Here is a 26,747-nt window from a genome sequence, read left to right on the forward strand (position 1 = left end):
CCTTTGCAGGTGTTATGGCTTAATTAGCTGATTAGAGTGGGACACTTTGAGCCTAGAATATTGCACCTTTTCACAATATTCTAATTTTCTGAGATTGTGAATTTGGGGTTTTCATGAGCTGTAAGCCATAATCATCACAATTATGACAAATCACGGCTTGAACTATCTTGCTTTGCATGTAATGAGTCTATCTCATATATTAGTTTCCCCTTTTAAGTTGCATTACTGAAATAAATGAACTTTTGCACGATATTCTTAATTTTCCGAGTTTCACCTGTAAGTAGACCTTGCATACTGTTATGTGCAAGGAACCAGAGCGACATTGAGCTGATCAGATTTGCTTCTTTATTGTTTCTTTCCTATTTACATGAATCTCACCAGACTGATTGCATTGTCTTGAGAACAGCCAGCTAAGGATTTCACAGATTCTGGGGGAAGTCAGATTCTGGGGGAATATTTCACAGCTTTCTGCTGTGAAATATTTCTAAGCTAGCCAGACTCTTCATATTCTGCCCCACCCTCAACTCAAGATGGAGATTCTACTACACTTATTGACAGTAATTGGGACCAAAAACTGTTGCTAAGTGATGCCATTGTAAAAAGCAATGTGACATGACTATGTCAATTTACAATGGCAGTTCCAGCAGTCCCAGTTGCCATCATTATGCAAATCCAGGGTGATTGCAAGTGTTACCATTTGCAAACTCTAGCCAATTTTCTTTGCTTGTGGGAAATCATCAGTCAAGGTCTCAAACGGTAATCACATGACTGTGGGATACTGCAATATCATATTTAAAAGCCAGTTGCCAAACACCCAAATTGTCATGGGGACAACTGCAACTATGAGGACCAATCATAAGTCCCTCTCATTCAGTGCTATTATAATTTTGCACAGTAACAGATCAAGTGGTCTTTAAATGAGGACTACCTAAATCTTTTCAATAACTTTTGATAAGTCTTGTGCATCAGTTTAGAGAGGTTTTAGCCCATCCCTCCTTACAGAACAGTTTCAAGTCAGGAATATTGTGTGGGAAACAGGTCACATTTTGGGTCATAGACATTTTCCTCTTATTTTCCATTCAAGGAAGTTCTGAATACTGAATGTAAAATATAACCTACTGTATGTCTCTTTTCTGCAGCCTTTAGCAGTACTCCCTGACAAGGTGACAAAAAATAGTAGAAACAAGTTTTTAATCACAAGGTCAACAAAAGTATGTTTGATGTTAAACTTTATTTACCACCTGATTAAAGCATGGAATACAACATTCTTCATAATATTTTATATAAAAACTTTACATAACTTTTGTATTACAGTATATAATTATGCTATTCTCTCAAAAATGTATACATCCATCGGGCAAGGAATGCTTTTCATTAACTTAATGATATTAAATGTACTTCATAATAGAAGGTCTCTTAAGAAAAAAAGCTTATAACTAATTTTAAGCATTATATAGATAAAACATACATTTTGCACAAAGTATATTTTATTTAAAGTTGCAAAGAGATATTCTAGACAAAAATATCAAGACATTTAAAGAATTGCACCTCTCACAAATCAAAATTTTCTGTTGCTTTGCTTCAAGCCAAGAATCACACCACACCATCTCTGAACATATTTATTAATAGGGACAAATTTCATTGGCAATTTATACTGGCTTATATTAACTCAGTGGAAGTATAACAGTGGTGAATTATTCTTTAAAAATGCAATGCACCAAGCATTTAAGCAAATTTTTATTCGTTGTTTTTAAAAAGGGCCCTTATGTGCAAATTTGCAGGTTTCAAATAATTGGGTTTTTAGCCTCATTCTCAATTTATAAAGGGGAATGGAAAATTTTGTATAGGACTTTATATTTAAGAATATATACATAATACTACCCCTTCCTAAACTCTTTAAGTGATATGAATGTTTTATGCTTGCTCCACCTGATAACCCAGCAATCACTTTGGAAGTCATTTTAATGCTGATGCTGTTGTTGCTACTGCTGGGCTTCTTTCTAGCCGATTTACTGTAAAATATTTCCTCCAAGTATTTCAAGTATTAGATGACATACAACTCTGTTTAGTTTTTTGCACAGTATTTCCAACATTTGCAGCGTGACTTCACCAGAACTATTTCAGAATATAAGAGTACACGTAAGACCAAGTGTTGAATGACCAACTGAGACAGGGTTCAACAAACCTCCTTTTTTTACTACTATTTCTGTATTCCTGTTCTTTAGCCGAAATTATAGATTAATACTTTCCTATTAGCCGTGGCCAGAATTAATGGTAATCAAAGCTACTATTTTAAATAAGTGTTGCAAACCTGATTTGGTAGAATCAGTGTTGCAAACCTACTTCAGAAGGAATCTATTTCATGTTTATCACAACTGCTGCTACTGAGGGCATAAAATTAAAGCAAAGTTAATGCTGGCAAAAGAAGGGGAGAGAGGGAAGAGGCAACTATAACCTGACATGCAAGTCTAAGGCTTACTACAATTGCTAAGAGATCCACAGCAACTGCCTGTACACTGGAATTGTGTGTCACACAGACAGTTCATCTTGCACTGGATTCATGATAAAGAATTCTATTATGCAGCCAGCTCAAATGAAATTTCATGAGTGTTTAAAGAAGTGATACAAGAAACATTGGATTTACCCTGCAGAACCTGTTCAATGATCTGATCTCCAGTCAAGTACCATAGAAACTTTTAAGGAATATTCCTAACATTACGATTGTCCATGGAGGTTGGTATTGCCAAAACAAAGCAGTATTGATGCCCACAGTCATTATAAAAACACATTTAAATAATACATGTACCATTATTACCGTTCTTCACAATCTTCAGGAATATCACAAAGAAAGGCTATTATGGAACATCTTCAAACACAAACACGCACACATACTCACGTGCTACCCTTCATGATAATTACATGGTTATTAGATTCCCACCTATATGTTTTTAATTAAAGTCTTAGCCATTTGAAAATGCAACTGTTAGCTGCTAAATAAAGCTTTTCACTGAAAATGAATAATTTAATACTACTGACTAGGCTCTAAGTTTTATGTTCAGACTACTCTTGTTTATAAATAGAGATCACACAAAAGAAGCTTCTTCACAGTGCTTTTACATTGCAAAACTTTGGAAGATAACTATTTCAAACCCTATGCATATTGCACTTTTTATTCAGGTTCTGAACATTAACTGCAGTGTTGCCATGCTTCTTTAATGAAGTCAAAGAGGTGCACACCTAAACAGAAAACATTTAACCAAGAGAGAGAGAGAGAGAGAGAGAGAGAGAGAGAGAGATGAAGACCATGCTGTATTTGCAGAACATATTGACACCAGAATTATAGCAATGGGTGGGAAAGCAGTCCAATTAAAGAAGAATTCTGGTCAGTTCAAGGATTAAAATAACATGATATAAAAATAAATAACTTTTTTTTCCGCACACAGTGAAATCCCTCTTCATTGCAAACATAAATAACTAAATAAGTAAGCTAATATTTTGTCACAATCCTTTCTAATGAACTGTTTATATGTTTTCCAACATATTTCACAGAAAACAATATTTTTCACTTGTTATGTACAAAAAGTCTTTGGTAGAGAAATTAAATGTCAGAAACTTTTTATATCTACGAATTGCCAAAAAAGAAAAAAGAAGGTAAAACTTACACTGCTTTATTACTGAATTACTTTGAGACAGCGCACTAGTATTTTTTTTTTAAATATCCTGCCATAGCTCATCCCTAATTGCAACAATGATAACAGGTTAATAGTGAGACTCCATTTACAGAGCAAGAAGTTTCACTTTTTTCATCACACGTGTCACCTTGGATGGAACCTTTTCAGGACTTTTCCTTAGGGTTGCAGTCATCCACCTACCATGTCCCCCTGCTCCTCACTTCACTAGCACCTAACTGTTCATGCTTGCCAATAAGAAAAAGTATGTTTAATACTTTTGCACTTTAATACATTTGGACAGAAAGCATCTCCTTCCTGCCCTCTTATAGAAACCATTACATTATTACAACTTTACAGAATTTGCCTGCCATATCTTACAAAACTATTTCTTATTGGGCCAAGAATAGCAAGACTTAGTCTTATCATAATTATAATACTAAAATCCCTCCTTGGACCCAAATTCAGAAGCGCCAATAGTACTGAACTGTGACTTTGCTTCCTATTGGCCCCAGAAAGCAGGCTTCTTTCACAAGTACATGTGCACTTATATTAATAAATCAAGTGGTTCCAATAGGAACCAGACTCCCCTGTCTTATAGAACTTATAATAAGAAAGCATTACCCAAGCCATTAAAACAACCGTTACGCACAGTTCGGCAGCAAAAATAGAAATATCTGAAAACACATTAAAGATTGACAGTTTCTACTCAAATGTTAATCTATACATTACTCCAAAAGGGAAATACGAGTATAAATTTTGATTTATTCAATGTGCACTTCAAAATTAATCAAAGAATTTGAGTTTGTCATTTGCTTAATATTTAATAATAATTAGATATTAAGAAGCATTTTTCAAAGCTTTCAAACTTCTTAAACATTCAAGTCATGAGAGATGCAATAATTGAATTAAAAGGCAGTGTGAATTGGTTTTCTCCTACAGTTTCTGGGAAGAGTGTTTCCTTCATAATACATTTTATAGTTTGCTTTATTGATAATAACCCAGTAACAAGGGAATTTTCATATGATGAAAAAATATCAGCCCTAGAGAAGATACCGTGCTGCTCTGAAAATGATGTACCATTTACATTCTGCAAGGTACAGCAGAATTAGCAATAAGGGAGATGGAGGTAAAAGACTGCTTTGGATTTTAACTGGGTGACTACATATATTACTGCCTAGCTACCATCTTGCTACAGGTATACACAATAAAGGTAAAGGTAAAGGTTCCCCCGCACATGTGTGCTAGTCGTTTCCGACTCTAGGGGCCGGTGCTCATCTCCATTTCAAAGCCGAAGAGCCAGCGCTTGTCCGAGGACGTCTCCGTGGTCATGTGGCCGGCATGACTAGACGCCAAAGGCGCACGGAATGCTGTTACCTTCCCACCGTAGTGGTCCCTATTTTTCTACTTGCATTTTTACGTGCTTTCGAACTGCTAGGTTGGCAGAAGCTGGGACGAGTAACAGGCGTTCACTCTGTTACGCGGCACTCGGGATTTGACCCGCTAGACCGCCAACCTTCTGATCGACAAGCTCAGCGTCCTAACCCACTGAGTCACCGCGTCCCTTATGGTATACACAATAGACAGCACCAAATCATTCAAATCTGTATTGAAAGAAGAGAGCACCAAGTCGTTTTGTATGCATTCTTGGTGGAGAAACGCTCCAGCCAATTTTCAAATGAATTTTCATCTTCTCAAATATTTATTAATACATTTGCTAGCATCACAAACTTATATAAAGGGTTTCCATTCATTATTTCCAACAGCTTATGAGCAAACAGCTGGAAGGTATTAAGAGGGAACTACTGCAAAATCGATTTGAGCAGAAAAGCTGAATGGTAAGAATAACTTGACATTTACTGCAATAAACTGTCAAATGTGAACAGCTATTCCTATAGGACAGCCAGAATAATAGTAGTAATGAAAGAGCCTTCAGAAATACCAGAGTGATCAATATAACCCTGCTGTTCACATTATTGTAGTTTCTTCTTCTTTGGAGACCTATCAATTTTTCTTTGCTTTGTTTATGCTTCATTCAGTGAACTGGGCATTTTTCAAGCTTTGGTAAACAGCAGTCATAGAACTACCATGCAAGGGATTGAGTTCCTGCTGTTCGCAAGTGTTCTTCAGGAATCCAGACTCTGAACGCTACCCCTATGCGCAGGAAAAACTTCCTCAGCACAGCTCGCAGTTCCGGGATCAGATCAAACTGCATTATTTCACATAAGTAGGGGTAATATGTTGATGCGTGTGCTTTAAACTTGGGAGGAAGAGGAGAGAAAAAGTAAGAAATTATATTAGTCAGTTTCTCCAAACAGCACAGTTCAATTGAAGGTACAATTCCCACGATAAGGGAATGGCACTGCAATATCTGCATTTAAAAAACATGCTCCTGTTAATCCTACTCCACATCTTCAATTGGTCTTGACCAAAATATTTCACTAGCAATTTCGCAAAATTCTATCAACTGCAATCTACTTCTCATTACACTTCACCTTGCCACTAGAATGCCCTTGCCTTAATTATTTCTTTACAATTCTGTCACTGTCAATGATTATACCTCACAGTGAACATAAATTGTCCCCAGTCAGAAGCCTGAGTTCTGCCCATCCTATATGCCTTGCTCCTCACACAATCTACAGTTGAAGGGAGCTACAGCAGCCTGTAAAAGTTCCATGTAAAAGTTCTGAAACTCAAGTAGACTTCTTACCTTTTCATCACTGACTTTTAGTGTTTTTGTTAAAAGTAACAACAAGAGATTGGTCCAGGCCTCTCGATGGCTTTCAGAATTCACAGTGATGAAATAGGCCAAAGCTTTACTGCACACACTAGAGAAAAGAACATGTGAATATTCAGAACCACAGAAAACAGCAAGCAATTCAGTGAGGTAGGTTTTGCTAGTTCTGCTCAAATCAAAAGAAATTTTCAGGTGCATATTTGAAAAAGGAAGAACAGAAAGGGACAGAATATCAATAATTTTTAATCTTTAAAAATCTGGATTATGAAATTCAGGGGTATTAATACTTTTTCAAACTTGCATTTAATAAGGTTTCCTTTCATTTCTAAAATAATTTAAATAACCTCAATTAATTTATTAACAATTTTTCCATTTCTGTTTTCACCACAGGCAGTGAAATTTATGAATGCAATTGGGTTCAGATTTCCAAAATTGTTATGGTCATAAGTTGAGACACTCATACGACAGGACCCAATTTAATGACAATTTTGCAATGGTTGTTAAATGAATCATTGTGGTCATTAAGTAATCCATGGTAGTTAAGTGAAGGCTGTTTAAGTGTGAGCCCATTCTTTGGAATGGCAAAATTGGCAAAAAACATAGCAAACTGTAGTCATATGAACACAGGATGCAGCAAAGGGTCATAAAAATGAGCCAATTGCCAAGCAACCAAAATGTGGTCATGTGACTGCAGGGTGCATGTGTGTGGCACAATATTTTACAATGGTGGACATTATGGGCTATAAAGCACCTGTTCTGGGCCCATCATAATTTTGAATGGTCATAAGTGACCAGCTGCAAGTCAAGGTTTATCTGCAAACTATTAGTAAACCAGTGGAAAGCAGATGTTATCAAGAAATACATAGATATTGAGGATAATGATTACTTAACAAACGTTGGTCTGTCAATAGAAAAATAAAAATAAAATCAGAAGGTCATGTTTGCCATTGGTTTACATATATGCAATTGAAAGAAAGATTTAAGTTAGATAAAGAGTCGTTTTGTTAAACGTGAACTGGAAACCTACTGTGCGGTAATGATGAACATATTATTGCTAAAGTTTATAAAATATTGAATTTAAATCTGGGAAATGAATAAGTAAAACATTCTATGATTCAGTGGGCAAGGAATTTTTGTACAATATAATGCTCGAACAACTGGAAAATATGCAGAATAAAGGATTAAAATTTACATTAAATTATAATTTAAAAGAAAATTTTTACAAGACCATGTACTGTTGGTATTTAACACCAGACAAGTTACCAAAAATGTATAAATGTATTTCAAATGAATGTCGGAAATGTAAAGGTAAAGAAGGTCTTTTTGCCATTTATGGTGGACGTGTGATAAAGCAAGAAAATGTTGAAGTAGGATTCAAATGTTAATAGAGAAAATTCTTAAAGCGAATATAGAAAGAAAACCAGAGCCTTTTCTCTTGGGGCTAATGGACAAGGACCTGGAAAAAATAATATGGAACTTTGATGTTATATATGTTGACAGCAGCAAGATTACTCTATGCTCAGAAATGGAGGACTACATTGATTTCCACAATGGAAGAATGGTTACAAAAGCTGATGGAGCTAGCAGAGATGGCTAAACTGACTGTACTGATTAAACAGAAGAATATGAACATTTTTACTGGCACATGGAAACCACTTCTAGACTTTGTGCGTGAGGTTGAAAAAAATGAAATTTGATTTGATTTACCAATTAGATAGACTTGATGTTATCAAAATGGCTAGCTTATATTATTTTGTAAAAGTAAAAAAGTTGAGGTTTGAAGTTGATACTTTGCTGCACCAAAGGAAGTCAGAAGTCAATCTCTTCCCTACCTCACTTCTCTTTTCTCTTTTCCCTTCACCTTCTTTTCTGCTATTTACTTTTGTATTTTCATTGTATTGTATACTATAAACTAATAAAACTTTATATAGAGAGAAAAGGTAAAATATGTAATAAAAAGGACTGGATGAAATGCTCAGAATATTCCAAGTCAGACATAGTAACAATTTGTCAAAATAGCATTTTTCAGGATTAGGAAATTTTATGGGAGCTCTAGTGAATATTTAAAGTTTTTAAAAAAATCATGGGGTACCTATATCAGATTGTTTTCACATAAAAAATTCCCAGGTGTTCTTAATGAAGGATCGAATCTGAACAAGTTTTCCTCTGCGTGCTTTGTTTAAGCTCCCCAATTTAAAATGATTCAACAGAAAAAATTCTGTACGGCCCCTGAAATCCTGCAGAAATTGTCTTGAAACTGTCATCTCAATATTACTTTGAAATCTAGAAACAAAGCTTACTTCAGGAGCCTCTCTTGTATAGCTTCCCAGGAATCTCTGCGGTTTTCATCCACATACATTCGGAAGAGAATTCTTAGACAACAAGCCAAACTGCTGGTCTCTTGTTTTAAAAGGTTGGGCTTTGATTTACCCTTGAATCCTGAAAAGTAATGACATATTGCTTAATATCCTTAAAACTGTAACCTGAAATAATCTGTACATCTGAACATTAAATAAGATCATCTCATGTATGTTATATTACATGATAATATTATACATTAATAATTCCATGCCAGTGGTCACTTTAGATTGCAGTTTAAACCCGTATAATAGTTACAATAATTTTGTAAAATCTTCCACCGTATTTTACATTTACCTGCCCTCCATAGGACGGTCCTTTGTTCATAATTTGAGTTGAAAGCTTTTGAAAATGAATGGGACTCTTGCAGACAATCCAGTAACTTGAACAGATGTTGGGAAGACATGAATTTGTACATTCCCTGGTCTTCAGTGTCTATGTGTATATCTGTATCTAGTGTGTCCCTCTAAGGAGGAAATCCAGGGATAGGAAATATTAGTTAAGGACACAGGTTACAAGGGCTTAAATTTTAAAGAGCATTACATAATTTCCAGGAAAACTTCAATAGAGCAGACCCTAGTTATGACCTTAATTCAAATAAATTTGAATTGATTGATATTTTCATCGCTGAATCCCGCATCTGCACAATGAGAGCAGAGAATGCTCTGTAAATCAAAGAAGCAGGTGTCTTACCTGAGCAGCAGCCATGTGTTCAGCATCTTCTTTCTTACTTGTTGCTGGGTAAAATACTATATTGTCAATTGTCTGAATCAATTCCAGCTGGACCACACATTTTATGAGGAGGCTGGCAAAGAGTTTCTGGTCTAAAACAATACATCACGTTTAGATTTTACTCTAAAAAGAACATAATTTCCATACTTCAAAGCCTCAATATTTTTTAACAAGATTTCTAAGTTAGTGCACACTATTCATTTGTTTTTAGACATTCAGGCATATATGATTTTCTTCTACTACTGTGTTGTTAAATGAAAGTGATTATTATCTCTAAATAGTTTCCATGCCATTTTTAAATATATCTTAAAAATAAACCCATGATAGTTTTATAGTACCTGTGCATGTAAAAAACTAAACTTGGTTATTACTATACGGCCTTTTAAACTTAGGGATTAAATTAACCAATCAAATGGCTGAAAGAATCAACCAGCATAATTTAATTTTGAAAAACTAACTGTTCTAAAAAAAATTTCAGCCAAGATGATGTAGAGAATACCCTGTATTATTTATCTCATTACTGAATGAAACAATCTTTATACTACACCAATCAAATAACTTTGGGCAATTAACACTAAAGCCTAAAATAATCCAAAGTAAAACACTGAGCCTTCAAACCAACACAATGCAGCTAAAATCATGAGAGACCATGATCTCAGATCAAACATTTACTTTAAAAGAAGAATTTTCAGCGGTTTATCTTATTTCTCTAAGCAGCATGTTCCAAAATATGATATCAGCCACAGAGAAGTCCTAGATATCGCACTGACAGGACCTTAAGCAAGTGCTTCCTCAAAGCACTTACATACAGGGCAGGCAGAATCATAGCAAATAAAAGAATTTGTGGTAAATTGCCATTAATTGTTTCTCCGACCATTTATATTATAAAATCAAATATGAGACTAAGGAAGCAACAACAGTATCTTAATGTACCAAAAATTGGATGTAGTTGTTGCTGCAAAGATACCATATATACTTGAGTATAAGCCGACTCGAGTATAAGCCGAGACCCCCAATTTCACCCCCAAAAACTGGGAAAAGTTGTTGACTCGAGTATAAGCCGATCCGCCGTTCTGCAAGCCTTCGCCGCCGGCGGAGGCTGGATCCGCGCTCTGCAAGCCTCTGCCGCCAGCAGAGGCTCGATCCGCCATTTTGCAAGCCTGAATACACAGGAATACCCTGTGTGGCCGCGGCTCTCGGGGAAGCCCTGGCTGTCCGCTTCCTCGCTCCACGCTGCCATTCGGGGCCCGCGCGTTCCCCGGGCAAATCGCGGCGCCCAGCAGGCGAGGAAACACGCCCGCTCCAGTCGCCCCCCATTCCCTCAGGAGACGCGAAGCAAGTGACCGCCCGGAGCTTACCGAGGACTTGCGCGCGGCCGAGGCTTCGGTGCTTCCAGGATCGCGCGCACCTCTCCCAAGCCGCCGCCGTCTGGAGACCTGCCGAAGTTTGGGGAGGTTTGGGGAGGTGCGCGCGCACCTCCCCAAACCTCCCCAAACGTCGGCAGGTCTCCGTTCCTCCTGCCGACGTTTGGGCGCCTCCCCAAACCTCCCCAGGTCTCCGTTCCTCCGCGCAGACCTGCCGACGTTTGGGGAGGTTTGGGCGCCTCCCCAAACCTCCCCAAACGTCGGCAGGTCTCCGTTCCTCCTGCCGACGTTTGGGGAGGTTTGGGCACCTCCCCAAACCTCCCCAGGTCTCCGTTCCTCCTGCCGACGTTTGGGGAGGTTTGGGCGCCTCCCCAAACCTCCCCAGGTCTCCGTTCCTCCGCGCAGACCTGCCGACGTTTGGGGAGGTTTGGGCGCCTCCCCAAACCTCCCCAGGTCTCCGTTCCTCCTGCCGACGTTTGGGGAGGTTTGGGCGCCTCCCCAAACCTCCCCAGGTCTCCGTTCCTCCGCGCAGACCTGCCGACGTTTGGGGAGGTTTGGGCGCCTCCCCAAACCTCCCCAAACGTCGGCAGGTCTCCGTTCCTCCTGCCGACGTTTGGGGAGGTTTGGGCACCTCCCCAAACCTCCCCAGGTCTCCGTTCCTCCACGCAGACCTGCCAACGTTTGGGGAGGTTTGGGCGCCTCCCCAAACCTCCCCAGGTCTCCGTTCCTCCTGCCGACGTTTGGGGAGGTTTGGGCGCCTCCCCAAACCTCCCCAGGTCTCCGTTCCTCCGCGCAGACCTGCCGACGTTTGGGGACGTTTGGGCGCCTCCCCAAACCTCCCCAAACGTCGCGCAGACCTGCCGACGTTTGGGGAGGTTTGGGCGCCTCCCCAAACCTCCCCAGGTCTCCGTTCCTCCGCACAGACCTGCCGACGTTTGGGGAGCTTTGGGCGCCTCCCCAAACCTCCCCAGGTCTCCGTTCCTCCTGCCGACGTTTGGGGAGGTTTGGGCGCCTCCCCAAACCTCCCCAGGTCTCCGTTCCTCCGCGCAGACCTGCCGACGTTTGGGGAGGTTTGGGCGCCTCCCCAAACCTCCCCAGGTCTCCGTTCCTCCTGCCGACGTTTGGGGAGGTTTGGGCGCCTCCCCAAACCTCCCCAGGTCTCCGTTCCTCCTGCCGACGTTTGGGGAGGTTTGGGCACCTCCCCAAACCTCCCCAGGTCTCCGTTCCTCTGCGCAGACCTGCCGACGTTTGGGAACGGAGACCTGGGGAGGTTTGGGGAGGTGCCCAAACCTCCCCAAACGTCGGCAGGAGGAACGGAGACCTGCCGACGTTTGGGGAGGTTTGGGGAGGCGCCCAAACCTCCCCAAACGTCGGCAGGTCTGTGCGGAGGAACGGAGACCTGGGGAGGTTTGGGGAGGCGCCCAAACCTCCCCAAACGTCGGCAGGAGGAACGGAGACCTGGGGAGGTTTGGGGAGGCGCCCAAACCTCCCCAAACGTCGGCAGGTCTGCGCGGAGGAACGGAGACCTGGGGAGGTTTGGGGAGGCGCCCAAACCTCCCCAAACGTCGGCAGGAGGAACGGAGACCTGGGGAGGTTTGGGGAGGCGCCCAAACCTCCCCAAACGTCGGCAGGTCTGCGCGGAGGAACGGAGACCTGGGGAGGTTTGGGGAGGCGCCCAAACCTCCCCAAACGTCGGCAGGAGGAACGGAGACCTGGGGAGGTTTGGGGAGGCGCCCAAACCTCCCCAAACGTCGGCAGGAGGAACGGAGACCTGGGGAGGTTTGGGGAGGCGCCCAAACCTCCCCAAACGTCGGCAGGTCTGCGCGGAGGAACGGAGACCTGGGGAGGTTTGGGGAGGCGCCCAAACCTCCCCAAACGTCAGCAGGAGGAACGGAGACCTGCCGACGTTTGGGGAGGTTTGGGGAGGCGCCCAAACCTCCCCAAACGTCGGCAGGTCTGCGCGGAGGAACGGAGACCTGGGGAGGTTTGGGGAGGCGCCCAAACCTCCCCAAACGTCGGCAGGAGGAACGGAGACCTGGGGAGGTTTGGGGAGGCGCCCAAACCTCCCCAAACGTCGGCAGGTCTGCGCGGAGGAACGGAGACCTGGGGAGGTTTGGGGAGGCGCCCAAACCTCCCCAAACGTCGGCAGGAGTAACGGAGACCTGGGGAGGTTTGGGGAGGCGCCCAAACCTCCCCAAACGTCGGCAGGTCTGCGCGGAGGAACGGAGACCTGGGGAGGTTTGGGGAGGTGCCCAAACCTCCCCAAACGTCGGCAGGAGGAACGGAGACCTGCCGACGTTTGGGGAGGTTTGGGGAGGCGCCCAAACCTCCCCAAACGTCGGCAGGTCTGCGCGGAGGAACGGAGACCTGGGGAGGTTTGGGGAGGCGCCCAAACCTCCCCAAACGTCGGCAGGAGGAACGGAGACCTGGGGAGGTTTGGGGAGGCGGAAAGAAGCAGGCAGGCAGGGCGCGGAGGAACGGAGACCTGCCGACGTTTGGGGAGGTTTGGGGAGGTGCGCACGCACCTCCCCAAACCTCCCCAAACTTCGGCAGGTCTCGGACGGCGGTGGCTTGGGAGAGGTGCGCGCGATCCCGGAAGCACCAAAGCCTCGGCCGCGCACAAGTCCTCGGTAAGTTTTTTTGTTGACTGGAGTATAAGCCGAAGTGGAATTTTTCAGCCCAAAAAGTGGGCTGAAAAATTCGGCTTATACTCAAGTATATACGGTAGTTTGTGCTTCTTAATTTGCACTGAAGACTTATTTCCCAAAGGACTGGAATGAAAATGTATGCATCAATGAGATGCAGGCTTACTTGAATAAGGACCTCCTTTCCAGCTGTCATCTGTGGGATTTGAAAACTGGCTCTGTCCTCTTTCTGAAGCATTTTTGCTACTTAAAGACTGACGATCCAGGTCCACCTCCTAATAAAAAATATATACTGTGTTAATTTCTTCTACATCTTAGTCACAAATTTCAGTTTCAAAACAGTTTATATTCTTCAGACATTTCACAATAAAATTACACTATAGCTGCTCCTTAGCACAGGGGTAGGCAACCTCGGCTCTTTTATGACTCATGGACTTCAACTCCCAGAATTCCTGAGTCAGCTATGCTAAGGGAAAAGGGAGTGGTTTCCAAGCTGAGCCATGCTGACTCAGGAATTCTGGGAGTTGAAGTCCATGAGTTATAAAAGAGCCGAGGTTGCCTACCCCTGCCTTAGCATTTTTCCCTGGTTTATGTGATTAATACACTGAAATACAGATTCTTAGAAACATAAAAATGAATAGTCTTGTAATTTTTATTTCCATGTCAAATGCCAATAAACTTGAAGCTGTCTCGTGTATCTTTACTAGGTAAAAAAACTGAAGCACGTACCAGGTGTTTTTCAGATGAATCATCTTCCATTCCTGCTGGCCTCCATGTCAGCAAACTTTAGGAAAGAAATGCTTAAATCAGATATGCTGCTGGATCTAAAAATTGGCATAATCTACGCTAATGATATAATGGACACTCACACATGAGGAATGGTAGTTTTGAAGATCTCTAGCATACAATTGCAGGTTTGGTCCCATACTTCAGGACTGAATTTTTGCCCATTTAATATTACCAGACTTTCTAAGCAGTTTGTACCTGATCGAGCCAACTGTTCATTGTCTATAGAAAAATTAAATCACAGATGAAAGCAAGAACATTTATGATGATAACATCAGAGACTTCTATAAGAGTTGATAACTAGTTGTCCTGTAAGATAGTTTCTAGTAAATGATAAGCCTATTGCAAAATAAGTTGATAGTGAGAGATTGACACCGCTATCTTTCCCCTCTAAAACAGTTCCCAACCATTTGATTGCCCACTGTTCTTCATATAGTTATACTAATACAGAATCGTGGTGATTACTAATTATTGAGTTCCCTGAAAAACAGAATCCAAAGTTCATTTTAAAACTAAAAAAGATATACTTACTTTCCACTGAAATTAATGGAACAAACTACTCAGAGACTTCAATGATTTCAAAGATACTTTTTCAAAGAACCCAAACAAGAACCAAGCTTGGTTGCATAAATCCATTCCACACACACACATACACACACGCACACACACCTGTACCCCAAAACTATAAATATAAAAGAAGAAAACCAGGACTAATGCTAGAAATAAGATGATAAACTGTTTCAAGGAACAAAAGGAAGAAAACCTATCCTATTCCAAATCTGATAATAGCCTTACAGGAAGCTGCTATGATCTTTGCACCAAAATATGTTTGCACGCCAGCAATGCTGTAATATAGAAAATCTAAACCAAAAGATGCATGTATTTCTTGGTGTGAGACTAGGAATGTTAATAACCCATTGCGTCATATTGAACATACAAGAAGAGGCAAAAAAAATTGCTCACAATATTTTTTTTTTCCTTAAAGGAGAAAATGGAATGTAGTAATACTGAAAAAGCCATTCCTTTTTTCTTTTCATTGTACGAAACAGGTTTATTCTTTTTAAAATCTGCAAAACTTGTTATCTCAATCTGGCTTTAAATTATATATAAAGTGGTTATGAGTTCATTTTTCAAAAAAGAATTTAATTCTGCAGCTTGATTGCATGCAAAAAAGGTTGATATTACTCAGCCATTATATAACATTGGTAAAAATTATTTAGAAGTGCACTATGTAACAAATGGCATAGCATTTAAAACCATCTCCCAGATTACTGAAAGAACAATGCTATGCAAAAAGAATTTTTTTAAGAAGCAATAAGGAAGAGATACTGTTATCAATACAATACCACAAATGCAGCATTAGCGAAACAGAAAACATATACTATTCTTTTTCACTGTAATTGTTTTTTTAAAAAAAGATTTTTTTTCAGACTCATCCTTTTTAGAAATGCATGGAAGTATTGAGGGAAAAAGAGGAAGATTAATTGCACACACAGCTGCTCCAAAAATATTCATTCAGAATAAAGTGACACATATATAAATAAGCTACCTTGTTTTACACACCAGTGTAACTGTGTAAATATGTCAGCAAGAAGAATTTCATTCAGAGCTTCATAGAACTGGGTAAATACATCACAGATTGCATAAAGTGCATGATTACAGGTGGTAGTCATCCATTCAGACTTCTATGGAGAGAAGAATCAAGGAAGGGGTTTGATTATGTAATAACAAAAATATTGAGTTCACTCTTCTTTACAGATTCATCTATTCTTATATCAACACTTAGATTGTAAAATTCTAAGGTCTTCTTTTTTAAAAAAAAACAGCAAAGGAAACACCAGGAACTGTTATATATTGCCAGGTAAGTGATAAATGGAGGGCCAACTGAAAAACTGAATATTCACAAATATTCAAGAACTAAAGAGTGAAAAACATCACTAGATCCTTTCACATACAATGTCAAACTAAGTGTTGGGGTTTCATTCATTCTAAAGAAACAGCACAAGATAACGCAGTATGTTAATTAGATGGCTCCTTTACAAGAAAGAGGGACTCTGTACAATGAAAAAGGCTGGAAATCTTGGGAATTCGACTGGCTGACCAGACTGGGAAAACTAGGCTGGCCCTTGTCAGTGTATCTGGAGTCAGTTCTATTACTAGGCAAAAAGGTTTAGATGGGAATGCAGTGGGGCTTTGTCTGGGATAGGGAGGGTCAATTTTGGTCTGATGGGATTTGGCAAAGAGATGAACTGGATGTGATCTTGGACCTATCTAAAAGATAGAGACGTGGGGGAGTTAGTCTCCATTTTGTGTGTTAGATTTATTTATTAAAAGAGGTTTATAATTTAGCTTATTCCAACCAGTTGCCTTCCAGACATTTTGGAATACAACTCTCATAATTCTCAATTTTGCAACTGGGGTAACTGGGGGTTGTGGCAATTAAACTTTAACATACAGGGAAAATACCAGATTGAAAGTTTTAATTTTAAAGCTTTTCTTTTCTCAAACCACCAGAAATGTATTTGGCTGTTATTCTTGTTTTATATAACTTTTTAAAGCATTCTAAACCTAATTAGATAATATAACATTGCTTTCAATACCTCTGTTTGCTGCTCTGGAAGCTTCATATTGTCAAATATTCTAAATACAATTCGAAATAGATCTTGCCACCAGTGTTTTTCAAAGGTTTGGCCATAGCTCTTCATGATTTCAAACATAACTGTTAGTCCCCTACAATGTAAGAAAAACAGCCATCAGAAATAGTTAAAAATATTAGCAAAAAAAAGAAAAAGTAACATAATGTAATTTACTCTCAATATCCTGCATATCTAAACCTTAAAATGTTTTAAAAATATGTTTTACTAGCAATTATAATTACATCACTTCATTACCTTGTCCGCACATCTAGCTTGCATCGATTGATAATACAAGAAAGCTCGAACAAAATGGGGAACCATCCTCTAACCCAAACCCTGTCTCCAGGTGCTACATTCATGTCATCACTTGTATATTCTCTCAAAACCTGTGAACAGATGAGAGCTGGTAAATTAATACAAATACAGTCCCATTTAATCAGATCTTGCTGCAAGATTGATAAATGAAGGTAAATAAAAGCAGGAAATGTTTTAAACATGTTTTAAACACATGTAAATCTACACTTTACAAGAAATTCATATTTCCTAGTAACACAAAATTTAAACTGAAACATGTTTCAGTTTAACATGTTTATTTATTTATTTATTTATTTATTTATTTATTTAAATTTAAATATATTTATTTATAAATATATTTGAAATTAAGTAGGAGATTTAAGTCTTCTTAAATTATATTTGAAAATATATTGATATATATTGAAATATATTGATATATATTGAAAATATATTGATCATTATATATTGATCATCATATAAAGAATAGGTTGATAAATCAGGATATTTATATTCTCCAGACAGAATTGTACATCAGTTTGAAGTCAATAATGGTGAGTTTCAGTTTTAAAAGGGAAAAGACCAGTAAGTGCTGGTCTAATATGGAAATTTATAAAAGCTCTCTTGGAAGATTAATTTGGAGTTTGAAATACAAATTAAAAGAAATACCTGTGGTCTTTCAGAAACATATCTTGCACAGTAACGAATAAGTCTAATTGCTTCCATACTGGTATCCGGAAAGGTGGCGTTGCAGGCAAACTCTGATAAACATTTTACAGCATCCTGGAATGAATCTATGGCTGCAGGAAAATGCTGTTGAAAGATAGTAGCTGTAGAAGAAAATAAAAGGAAAAACAAGCCACCATTAAAAAAATTACATTACCATTGGATATCTTGGGTAGCTGATCCCCAAGGAAACCATGTGAATTAGAAGGAAACATTTGATCTTTGATACAATAATAAAAAGTCATGCAGTACTGAAAGCTGACCAGCTATACCAAGCCTGCCTAACTTATTTTTTATTTTTTTTTATTTTTTTATTTTAATTCCATTTATATCCCGCCCTTCTCCGAAGACTCAGGCCGGCTTACAAGCTTAGCAGTAGCCTTCATTCTATGTATATGCCTACTTATTAGGGCTTTCACACACACCCCCAAGCGGCATTATTACAAAGTCAGCTTAATTGCCCCCAACAATTTACAGGTGTAACCAATTATATTTACATGGCCCAGGAAGTAAACAGGTATACTAGAAGTGCTGGAGAAGACTCCTGCGAGTCCCTTGGACTGCAAGGCGATCAAACCGGTCAGTCCTAGAGGAGATCAACCCTGACTGCTCTTTAGAAGGCCAGATCCTGAAGCTAAAACTCAAATACTTTGGCCACCTAATGAGAAGGAAGGACTCACTGGAGAAGAGCCTAATGCTGGGAAAGATTGAGGGCAAGAGAAGAAGGGGACGACAGAGAATGAGGTGGCTGGATGGAGTCACTGAAGCAGTAGGCGTGAGCTTAAATGGACTCCAGAAGATGGTAGAGGACAGGAAGGCCTGGAGGAACGTTGTCCATAGGGTCGCGATGGGTCAGACACGACTTCGCAACTAACAACAAACAACAGAAGTCACAACTAGTGACCTCTAGTAATACATTAGTTTCACTGCAAATGTAACCATACTTTTGTCAGTGAATTTTCTTGTAGCGTAATCTGAACAGTCTGAAGAGAACTGGCACCCAGCCCACACTCATTTTTATATTGTAAAGAGAAATGAGAAATACATTTGTAACATAAGCAAGAAAACAGAATATTTCAAATTTTGTTATTTCTACGCTATAAAGATGGTCAGTATAGATTTCTTTTGGGATGTTAGTTTTCATAACACTTACTAACTATATGTGCTGTTGTTTGGAATGCCAACTCCACAATATTCCCATCATGATCAGATGCTGCTTGATGAAATACTGCAAAGATATTTTTCCACCCTGAGCGAATATTAGCAGCTTGAGAGTTCACCATCTGAGTAATACAACGTATTACCATGTCCCGAATAGTTGGGGATCTAAAAGGAAAATATTACTTTATTAGAGAACTTTTTCTGCATGGTATTTATAAATACTAGATAAGCAAAAGAAACCATTTACATTTCAAGACGCATAACAGACCTGTTTTTCTTCATGATATGCTCAAAAGGCCTCAAAAAGTCTTTCTGAAATCGGAAATTGGCTAACTCCCCCTTTTCAAGAAACTTCATTGACAGTTGCCTCAAAGAATCAACTGCAAAAATTGCCACATCTTCATTGGGATTGCAGCCAACCTATAAATGAGAAAATAGGAATTCCCTTAAAGAATAATAATCCCAGATAATAATCCAGACTACTGAAATCCAATGCTTCCATCTGTTGTAACTATCTTTGACTTTAGGCAACAGACATAATCACAGTAAGTCCAGAGTTGGACTTGTATCTTTTCAGGAAATTCTGTTCATTTATAATTTACTCTATTCTAATCAGGTACAAGCTTATGAAACTTAAGTAATTTGAGCCTGTAATCTTAAAAATATTAGTGTCTTAAGGCAAATACACATAGAATAAACAAACAAATAAATCTACATATAGAAAATAGGCCAAAATCATCAAGGAACAAAAAAAATATTTAAACCTGTAACTGTAATTATGGAAATATTTGTATGTTATGTATATTTTTACATGCTATAAAAGTGAATTTTTCATACATTTAAAAGTTTTTAGCACATTAAACTCTTTTGTCACCCTACTTGAAGAGCAAACATCTTCATAACAATTTTTCATCACCCTATGAAATCCAAAATTATGAATTACATTATTAGGGTTATTTCAGAAAACAAATGCATTTTATTTAAATACATTTTATATACACTTTCCTGTTTTAAAAATCTCAAGAAAGTTTAGAATAAAATTACAGGCAATAGATATTGGATATTTATACAAATAATGTGTAATTTTGCCTATTTGCTACATACAGTCCCCAGGTTGAGAGACCCGAGTCCTTGCAAATAGTACCAAATTGACATTTTCTGTCATAATCCATGTATAAACAGTATAGAGTACACTATAATGAATCCATGTCAAGATAATGTAAGTCTGGTACAAAACCTGCCACTAGAACTTTATAAGTCTTAAGTCGAAACAACTACATGGAAATTAATTTTCATATCTAAATTGTATCAAAGAAACTTTGCAGTGTTTAAAATTTAAAATACCTTGTTAAAATGATCTCCAATTACATGCCATATCCTGGACCACTGCAGTCTAATTCTATTCATGTTATAATAGGATATTTCAACTATTTTCTGCAAGCTGAACATCCGGGGATGGTGAGGGGAAGCCAGTTCATCCATGGAAACAGCACACAGCCATCGAACAAAATCAACTAAAAGTTTAAGAAATAAGACCTGTTAAATACAATAAGGTCTGATACAGTTATTTTTCATTTCAGAAGATATTTTTCAACATACCTATTGCATTTCCATCTAATCTAGTTGAACCAGTGAATATCCTATGAAAAACAGAGAAGCAGTATTAATCCTCAACATACAGAATATTAAGGCGTGATCATACTACAATACTGTATTTGATTTTGAAGAAACAAAATTTCTATATAGTACAGCTAGTCCTCGACTTATGACCACAATTAAGCCCAAAATTTCTGTTGCTAAGCGAGATAGTTATTAAGTGAGTTTTACCCCAATTTACAATCTTTCTTGCCACAGTCTTGTGAAAAATGGTAATATGTTGCCTTTTTCAATGCCGTTGTTAACTGTGAATGTTCACTAAACAAACTTTTTTAAGTTGAGAACTACCTATTTTCAGATTGCAGGACAACTATAACTTTAAAGTATTACATGGCATTTTGTGTTGGAGAAGGAAAAGACCCAACAACCACCATGGCATTTTTTCAATGTTAATTCTCATTTTTTGACTGAAATCTAACCAAATTGTGATATAATTGATTGATTTATTTAAAAAGTATTTAAATTAGTATATGAATCCCAAAATGAATGTTACATCCTACTGAAATAATTTATCATACTTCATACAGAAACAATACTATACCTGTCCACTGCTACCACCACACTTTGAGAACTGGTTTCTCCTACAGATTCCTGAATGCTGGCTATTTGTCTTCTATCAACACTTCCACCAACAAAGTTACCTTATTAGGAAAAGACCAAAATTAAGTTGTTATATATAAAAGATAAGTCACCATTAGGATCCATTTCAAGGGCTATTTCACTGTGATTCAATAGCATATAGATAAGAATTTGAAAGAATTACAAAACTGGCTGACTGAGGTGTATCATTTTATTATATTACATGTGATTCAGAAGCTAAGGGGGCTCATAGAATGACAACATGACTGAAGTTATGATGAAAAGTGATTTATAGGGTTTGTTCAGTTTCTTATTTTATTATCATAAATTACATTAAAAAGAATTCGTGCAAGGTTAAAATAGCTAGCTCCATCAGAAATAATAAAACTGAGCATTTACTACAGTGACAAAATGTTGTGATGGAAATAGTATAATTATAGGTATAAGAGAGTCAAATTCTCACCCAGTCCAAGTCCCATGAAATCTTCTCCTCCGGAGGTGAAACCTTTGAGACTCCCTTCCCTTTCACGACCAGACCCAGACAGATAGCGTGTTTTAACTCCAGTTCCTATCAGCTGTGCTAACTCCAGCTGGCTGATGCATTTTAGAATCTAATGAAAGCAAATTCAGTATCAAGCCCAGTAACAATAAACTTTCTAAATGAAGTAGTTCCAAAATCTAGGGTAAACTCCATATAGGCAAAGACTTCCCTTTTTGTTCCAATCTTCACTGAAGAATAGCTCTCTCTCTATAAACAGTATTTTAAGTGTGTTATATAGTTTCCAAATTTGGCTTCATCTTCCCTATTTTTGGTGTTATAACAACCATAGACTTATGGTACCCACTTTGTCTCTTAAGCCTTCGTCCCCACTCTCCAAAAATAGGCGGAAGCATATTTGCCCATCTATTTTACGGACATAACGATATTGACCATTAATGACAAAATAATCTGAAATGTAGTCCCTTTACCAAGGACTGTTGTTGTCAGGTTGTTATTATTAATTAAATTTGTTTGCTGCCCATCTCTGACAGATGGGGAGGGACGGCACAGAATGTATGGGGGGGAGGTGAGATCTGCTATTGGCCCACCAATCACCTCCAGTGTGATATTCCCCCATTGGTCCCCAAACTAATAGGCAGAGCCAAGTCTTCAGGCCCTTAAAAAAGGTTTGGAGGATGGGAGCAAATCTCCCCTCAGGAGGCAAGATGTTCCAAAGGGCAGGAGCTATGGCAGAGAAGGCACTTCTCCTCCTGGAATTCCCCAACTGATGGGGTCTACCACATGCTTCCTCTGACATCTCCTCAGTTCTAGGTTGATAAACAGCATCTTACAGGTAGTCCTTGACTTACGACCATAAATGAGCTTGGAATTGCAATCATAAGTCAATGAAACTGGAAAGGATTTTTTGCAGTTGTTGTTAAACAAATATGATGGTAGTTAAGCAAATTAATTTTCCTCAGTGGGAGTTTTTTTGCCAGGAACCAGATATAAACACTGGAAACTGGCAAAAAAATGTTGTTGCAAATGGTGGTTATTTACCTCATGCCAGGAATTTCCCAGATAATTGCCATCAGTGTGTGCCACTGTAATAAGTGTTTTAATTGTATCTATGTTCTTCTGCTTCATTTCTGTAATGCTGGAACTGGCAGTCAACAAGGAAAAGCGAGCAAGTGCCTGAACATAAGCATCTCGTTCAAGCTAAAATATAAAAAGCAGAAGTTGAAATAAACCATTGTAATAAAAAAAATCCTCAAAAGAGATAATATGGGCTGACAAAGTTATATAAGGCTAGTTAAGATGGAAGCCTGATATGCAGATGTGAATGGGCGAATATGAAACATAGGAATAAGTATTTGAATTGAGAGAATTAAAGAGAAACCTGCCATAAACCATATCCAATGACAGGTAATAGTTCTCCAAGACGCCAGAGAGAAGCCAAAGACTTAATTTGGCATATCAGGCATATCCTATAACTGCTAGATGTGTACACAACTTTAGACCAAGGCTAAGAAATAATTGATAATTTCAGAATGCTGCTACTCTGCATTTAACATTGTATAGAATATGTATTGCATAAAATAACAGTATACCAACCTGCATGCCAAAAATGCAGGCTATTCGGATAGCACATCGTATTCCTTCTAAGCACAATGAGGCCACTTCAATATCATCACAGTTCTGAAGACCAACACTATAAGCAGCAAGTAATGGAGTCCATACAAGCTAACATTGAAGAGGCAGAGAAAAAGAAATAGCTTTAAATTTATTATCAAGTAAATGCATCTTGTGCCAAAGAGCAATCTAATATAAAGACAAAAGCGACTGCTAACTTTTAACACTAAACCAAGAAATAAAGTAAGTTTTGAAATATCTTTTTAAATTCTGTCTATAGCAAAATCTAATATACATCCTCTTTCCTCCATTACTTCCAGCCTGTCTTTTACACTCTTGATATGTCACTGCATATTCTAAATATCCCATTTATTAAACACACTTATAATTTCAGTTTTACATTTGACATATTTGAAAACAGTGTTAAATATCTTTAAGTTTAATTGCATACATACTTTGAACATAGGTCTGACATGATCCAGATGGGTTGCACTAGTAAAGGGTGACTTTGCATGGCTTACTGCCTCCATAAGGGCTTTAGCAGTCTTTGCCATTTGTTCCATTTCTAGATTGTATAACAACCGTCGCTGCTTCTCATTGGCTACACCTAAAAAATATCTTGTTACCCAAATGTGTTTTTAAACATTCACACACACACACACACAATTTTAAACAAACAGGATATAGACTTTAAAAAAAGATATACTTTCTACATTTCCAAAAAAACCCCAACTTAAAATACAGGTAGTCCTTGACCTACAACAGTTAGTTTAATGACCATTCGAAGTTACAATTGCAGTGGAAAAAGTGACTTATAAAATTTTTTCACACCTACGACCAATGCAGCATCAACATGGTTATGTGATCAAAATTCAGCTACTTGGCAACTGACTCACATTTATGACGGTTGCAGTGTCCTGGTGTCATGTGATCACCTTTTGCGACCTTCTGACAAGCCAAGTCAATGGAGAAGCCAGATTCACTTAACAACCGTGTTACTAACTTGAAACTGCAGTTATTTACTTAACAACTGTGGCAAAAAAGATTGTAAAATGGAGCAACTCACTTAACAAATATCTCACTTAGAAACAAATTTTGAACTCAATTATGATCATAGGTCAATCAAAATAGAGCTGGAAGGGACCTTGGAGGCCTTGCAGGCCAACCTCTAGCTCAAGTAGGAGATCCTATACCATTTCAGACTTTAAATCTGTAAGCAATAAAATAACCAATACACTCCAAAGATAAGTTACAATCAGTAACTTATTGTATAAAGTTATTCTTCTATTACAAACAACTCAAAGTGCTCATTGGAACTCCTACAATCTTTAGCATTGGCTTCCATTGCTGTTATTTTATTTTATTATTTTATTCATTCTGGATGATCACTCTCTATTATCAGATACCCTGCTTCGTCAAACAGAAGGGTAGCAGTAACAACCTCCACTTTGGAATAATCTCATTCTCAAAACTTCCAGACATCTCTTAAGTGATAATCCGAGATTTGGAAGGAAGGGTCTAACCATCTGCTAAAATTCATCCCTAGTCCCCTACCTGCTCCTTTTCCTATCCTGGGGATCAACTGTCCAGGCTAGAAGAGTTGGCAGGTAGAAGGGGAGGAAGTCTCCAAGCAGTTCCAGGGGATCAGGTAAAAGAAGAGGCCGCTATTGCACGCCCATGGCCAGGTTAGATTCAAGTTTTTAAATGCATGATTTTAAATATTATAAATATTCTTCATCCAAGAAGTTTTAGTAGATATTTATTTTACAATACCAGTCTGGGAGGTAAGAGTGGCTGCAAAATATATTGGTCCAATGTAACAAATGAAGATTCGGCTAACACTGTACTCACAAAAGTTTAATTGCTTAATCCACAAAGTAATGGTATGCTTAAAAAAAGGCTACATATTTTTTTAGAGAAAAAGTCATACTTGGTTTAGTAGATTTGGTAGTGATTGCATATTCTTTTGTGTCCTTCATGGCAATTTTCTTTCCTTCTATTTCATCATAGATAGTAGACAAATATTCTTCTGGAAGATCTTTGCTGTCATTGATCCCACGGTTCATTTTAATGTATTGTTCTTTTGTCATCTTATTCTTTACCTGTTAAATTCAAACATCAGTAAAGAGAAAATTTTAAATTCCTAGAAATTCAACTGTACCTGTCTGGCAAAATCTTTCTTTACATGTTTACCTGAGGACTATGCAGGTCTGTTGTCAACATTATAATAGAATATGCTAAAACATAAGCAGTATCAGCACTGGCAAAGAGAGTTTGGCTGGAAAGAAAAGGAAAAAAAGCAAGATTTTAGAATATTACATCTTTGTCTCTGTTATCCTCTTCGTATATACAAAATGATTCTTACTGAATACACTCATTTTAAAAATGTCATTCAAACAGAAAAGTAGGAATTGTTTATTTATCTGTAACTAGAGGTTTTTACAGATTTTCTACCAATTTCAGCACAGAAAAACAGGAACTTGATAATTCTGAATGTCTACTATCTCAGTAATTCACGATATGAAAGAACTACCACAATATATAAGCAGAAAACCTCTAGAAAAATCATTTTTTATAGTTTGGCTTGCATCCTAGAATAACATTTCTGCTTTTAAAATATGTATCTAACTGAAAAAAGGGGTCTTAGCCTATTTTATTTTAAACACGTAAAACAAATTCTAACTTGAAACCTCCAAATGTCTTGAGAGTATACCACCCAAGTTGGCTAGAAGTTTGAGAGTTGCTGTTCCGTCCATATCTGGAGGATGCCAGGTTGAGAGTAGCTGACAAATAACTTGTGCTTATTTTTTTAAGGAAATATTTTAAAAAGAAATACTTTGTGAAACTAGGTAGCAAGGCAATTGGCGTAGCTTATCACCTCAATTTTCTTTTAATGAAGGCTTTAAAAATGCATTCCGTTGCATTATAACATTTACCATGTATTTATTCATTAGATTTCTTGTCTTGTGACTGATCTAAAGTCATCAAAGAGTTTCCATGAGTAGATCTACACCTTGTCTCCTGATCTCTTTCAGCACCTTAACTATTACACAGAGTACACCACAGATCTCAAGTTACCCTTGATTGCATTCAATATATCTAGCAGCAAATTTTTCCATTAGTCTATCAATCTTCTGAGCTTCACCAGGTAACCGAAATCCTTCCAGAAATATGCGTAAAGCAGAGACGAAGTCCTTTCCACAGAAATCAAGCAGGTCTACATAGGCGTACATCACCTCCTTGTTAAATTTGTTACTATCCCCCAGAAATTCTCCCACTTGGCTCTAACATGAGG

The 26,747-nt window shown here is 38.3% G+C and overlaps 1 protein-coding gene across 3 annotated transcripts in view; it reads right to left on the reverse strand.

The window, feature by feature from the left end:
• Window positions 1-1,218: 1,218 nt before the first annotated feature.
• The window catches only part of ARFGEF2 (ARF guanine nucleotide exchange factor 2), a 58,842-nt gene continuing 33,313 nt past the window's right edge, over window positions 1,219-26,747 (reverse strand). For all 3 annotated transcript variants that reach the window (XM_081323377.1, XM_081323376.1, XM_081323375.1), the window contains 24 exons: window positions 26,531-26,736; window positions 25,646-25,730; window positions 25,383-25,554; window positions 23,908-24,059; window positions 23,435-23,563; window positions 22,880-23,038; window positions 21,803-21,950; window positions 21,302-21,401; window positions 20,704-20,744; window positions 20,449-20,618; window positions 19,373-19,524; window positions 19,097-19,269; window positions 17,887-18,047; window positions 17,182-17,312; window positions 16,891-17,020; window positions 15,840-15,975; window positions 14,374-14,512; window positions 14,234-14,288; window positions 13,671-13,779; window positions 9,457-9,587; window positions 9,061-9,229; window positions 8,706-8,844; window positions 6,379-6,496; window positions 1,219-5,928 (listed from right to left, as the gene is read on the reverse strand). In XM_081323377.1, the coding sequence (XP_081179503.1) occupies window positions 5,752-5,928; window positions 6,379-6,496; window positions 8,706-8,844; window positions 9,061-9,229; window positions 9,457-9,587; window positions 13,671-13,779; window positions 14,234-14,288; window positions 14,374-14,512; window positions 15,840-15,975; window positions 16,891-17,020; window positions 17,182-17,312; window positions 17,887-18,047; window positions 19,097-19,269; window positions 19,373-19,524; window positions 20,449-20,618; window positions 20,704-20,744; window positions 21,302-21,401; window positions 21,803-21,950; window positions 22,880-23,038; window positions 23,435-23,563; window positions 23,908-24,059; window positions 25,383-25,554; window positions 25,646-25,730; window positions 26,531-26,736 (3,282 nt within the window). In that variant the 3' untranslated portion in view covers window positions 1,219-5,751. The remainder of the gene's footprint in view (window positions 5,929-6,378; window positions 6,497-8,705; window positions 8,845-9,060; window positions 9,230-9,456; window positions 9,588-13,670; window positions 13,780-14,233; window positions 14,289-14,373; window positions 14,513-15,839; window positions 15,976-16,890; window positions 17,021-17,181; window positions 17,313-17,886; window positions 18,048-19,096; window positions 19,270-19,372; window positions 19,525-20,448; window positions 20,619-20,703; window positions 20,745-21,301; window positions 21,402-21,802; window positions 21,951-22,879; window positions 23,039-23,434; window positions 23,564-23,907; window positions 24,060-25,382; window positions 25,555-25,645; window positions 25,731-26,530; window positions 26,737-26,747) is intronic.

This window comes from Vipera berus (genome assembly GCF_964194415.1).
Source record: "Vipera berus genome assembly, chromosome: 3".
NCBI lineage: Eukaryota > Metazoa > Chordata > Lepidosauria > Squamata > Viperidae > Vipera > Vipera berus.